General features: G+C 33.6%; 1 protein-coding gene across 1 annotated transcript; it reads right to left on the bottom strand.

The window, feature by feature from the left end:
• Positions 1 to 1114: 1114 nt before the first annotated feature.
• LOC121983162 (protein ROOT HAIR DEFECTIVE 3-like) lies at positions 1115 to 2419 on the bottom strand. The gene is made up of 5 exons (XM_042536122.1): positions 2313 to 2419; positions 1737 to 1807; positions 1598 to 1661; positions 1429 to 1494; positions 1115 to 1334 (listed from the first exon to the last, which is right to left on the bottom strand). The coding sequence occupies exons 1-5, from the start codon at positions 2349 to 2351 to the stop codon at positions 1116 to 1118; spliced, it is 459 nt and encodes a 152-aa protein (XP_042392056.1). The 5' UTR covers positions 2352 to 2419; the 3' UTR covers position 1115.
• Between the last annotated feature and the right edge of the window lie 437 nt (positions 2420 to 2856).

Here is a 2856-nt window from a genome sequence, read left to right as displayed (position 1 = left end):
CGCCTTATTTTTAGCCTTTTCCCTTGTTTTCCTATAACAAGGTTAGCACACAAGCAATAATAGGAATAAGGAAAAGTAGCAATTTGGCAGTTTTTGGACCGTTCGGCCCTGACCTTTGGTTTCACTAAAACCCTTGGGTCAGACCAACACGTATTGTTCTCTCAATCGGAAACGGGTCCTCACTAGATATCTCCTCCAGTTGTTTACCTCTTACTTACCAACTGTAGTTGCTTGACTTGTCTTTGACCCACCAGGTCTTCCAGCCAGTTGTCAGGTCCGTAGAACCAATTGAACTTCGGCCTATTGTCATGTCCCGTGAACTCAACCAGACTTTCCGCCAAATATCGGGCCCTGTGGACCTATCTAGACTTCGCACCAGCTATCAGGTCTCACGGACCTAGCTAGATTTTAGTCTAGTGTCAGGCCCTCCAGATCCATCAACTCCTATACACTTGGTAAAATAATTAGATCACAAACTCTCTAAATCACAAACTCTCACTACAACAAAAACATTAAAAGACAACGATTAAAAATTGTTGTCATAGGCCCTTTAAAACCATTGTAATTTGCAGTATTGTTAAAAGTGGGGGCTACGACAACGGTTTTAAACCGTTGTCTTTGAATAAAAAGACAACAGTTTTGCAACGGTTTTAAACTGTTGTCTTTGAATGAAAAGACAACGGTTTAAAATCATTGTTGTTTAGAGCATTTTTAATAACACTGCTAGTTACAACCATTTTTGGGACTACGACAATAATTTTTAACCGTTGTCTTTGAGAGTAATAGACAACAACAACGGTCAATAATTTTTAACCGTTGTCTTTGAGAGTAATAGACAACAACAACGGTTTTAAACCGTTGTCTTTTAAATTATTATCTTTTAATACCAATATATCATATTTCAATATAAATATATAATAAAGATCATAATCACAAAAGAAAGAATATTCTCCACATCAATGTCATTCAAAATGTTACTTATACATGAATTACAATCACAAAAGAAGAAACATGTCTAAAATTCAAATAAAATTTATCCCAATACAAATAAACAAATAAACTCCATTTACAACTAATGAGCAATAGTCAAAAGACTAGAAACTTGTGATAGTGGTTCATGCCATGTAGGATTGCAAGTAATTATTGTTAACCCAAGTCCCATCACAATCTTCAACTTGTAGAATTTCATTGGACTCCTCTTTCTCACTTGCTGATTCTTCCATGTCAACCTTCCAACATTGTTGATCATCAATTCCATAATAAATCCAGTCTTCCCATACCAGCTCCATCAAAAAGTCCAATCTTTCCACCCCTTTGATAAGGCACCAGGAGATCTCATCATATAAAAAATGCACATGAATACTCATTTTCATTGGATTAGGAGTCTCCAATACGGAAGCTGAAAAATGCACATATGAAAATGCTCACTCTTGTTTTATCTCGTATAACAAACAGTAGAGTAGTCTTACGAGGACTAAACAGTCTCAGCATCACCTGTCATGAGGTAAACGAAAGCAACTAAGCAAAACTCAAATTAAAAGTATATGTATAAAAGTTGTTGTAAGATGGGAATAAGATTAAGATAATGAAAGATAACCTGGAAGACTGTCTTTAAAAGATGCTTGTTTGCCACTTGTTCTCGACCAATATCATGGCACCACCTATATCATAGAGGTAAATGCTCATCCTTGTTCTAGACAAAGGTAGCGTTTGACGCATAATGAAAATGAACTTACATGTTTATTAGGACTATATCAGAAACTGCTAAAGTAAAAAGAGCACTCTGCTTCTCAAAGGCAGTATCATCCTGAACAAAGTAGTAATACAACTCAAAGTTGTGTTATCAACAGACTAAGAAATGGAGTAAAAAGCCAATTAAGGTAAACAAATGAGAGAAAAGGTAAACAACTACAATATAATTGTGAACTAGATTCAACAAGCTTATACTCATATGTTTTCAAGGTGACCGCTCTACGATTCAAGTCCTCAGCATTGCAAACAGAGCTTCTTAATTAACTTGTTAATGAAAACTACATGATTCTTACCTAACTTCATAAAGAATCAAATGGTTGCAATCGTGACAGCGAGCTTTCTAAAAGAAAGTCTTGAACAAGTTGAATTTCTCATCACAATGACTAATTTTGTTAAATGTTAGAGGTTTGTAAATAATGAGAATTTTACTTTATATACCTAAAAATCATTCTAAGATAGGGGCATCTCTTAGGCATATCTAGAACTTCACAAGATAAAATGCATAATCCTATGTCAAAAGAGACCTATTGTGAGTTCAATAATTTGGTTGAGAATGATACCTCTCCTCGTTCTCGTCCATCAGTGCCTTCTAAGGCCATATCAATTGTACATGGTTCAATCCCAACACAATTTGCTAACCAAATGCCTTTTGTGGTTTGTGATCTAAAATAACGCATATATCAATAGCACTAAAATTGATTATATATATATATATATATATATATATATATATATATATATATATATATATATATATATAAGAATTCAAGAACTTGCCTTCCCCTGAAAGCATCCATCTCTTGGAAGTTGGTGTCAAATAAATGGTTTAATAGAGTGCTCTTCCCTATTAACCAAAATAAAAAAAAAAGAAAATAAAGATCATTTATCAGCAATTACTGAATTTAACAAGTAAAAAAATTATATTGCTGCAAAAGCATATCCAAAAGGCAACAAAAATAGGGAAATATAGATATCTATTTTATAGAAAAAATTCAACACTCCCTTAAGACCATATATCTTGTACAAAGGAAGTAAAGATGAAGAACAAAAAAAACATTTCCAAATATTTGAAAGTGAATAGTTCTTTAACAGTAAGCAATCCAC

The sequence above is a fragment of the Zingiber officinale genome, chromosome 5A (genome assembly GCF_018446385.1).
Source record: "Zingiber officinale cultivar Zhangliang chromosome 5A, Zo_v1.1, whole genome shotgun sequence".
Classification (NCBI taxonomy): Eukaryota; Viridiplantae; Streptophyta; class Magnoliopsida; order Zingiberales; family Zingiberaceae; genus Zingiber; species Zingiber officinale.
This window is presented reverse-complemented; position numbering and strand designations above follow the sequence as displayed.

Bases quoted from the DNA above. Each gene is read 5' to 3' on its own strand.
- LOC121983162 (XM_042536122.1), bottom strand. From the start codon at position 2,351: ATGGCCTTAGAAGGCACTGATGGACGAGAACGAGGAGAG. The intron at 1,808-2,312 runs GTATCATTCTCA...TACTTTGTTCAG, and splicing joins ATGGACGAGAACGAGGAGAG to GATGATACTGCCTTTGAGAA. The intron at 1,495-1,597 runs GTTATCTTTCAT...ACCTCATGACAG, and splicing joins TTTTAAAGACAGTCTTCCAG to GTGATGCTGAGACTGTTTAG.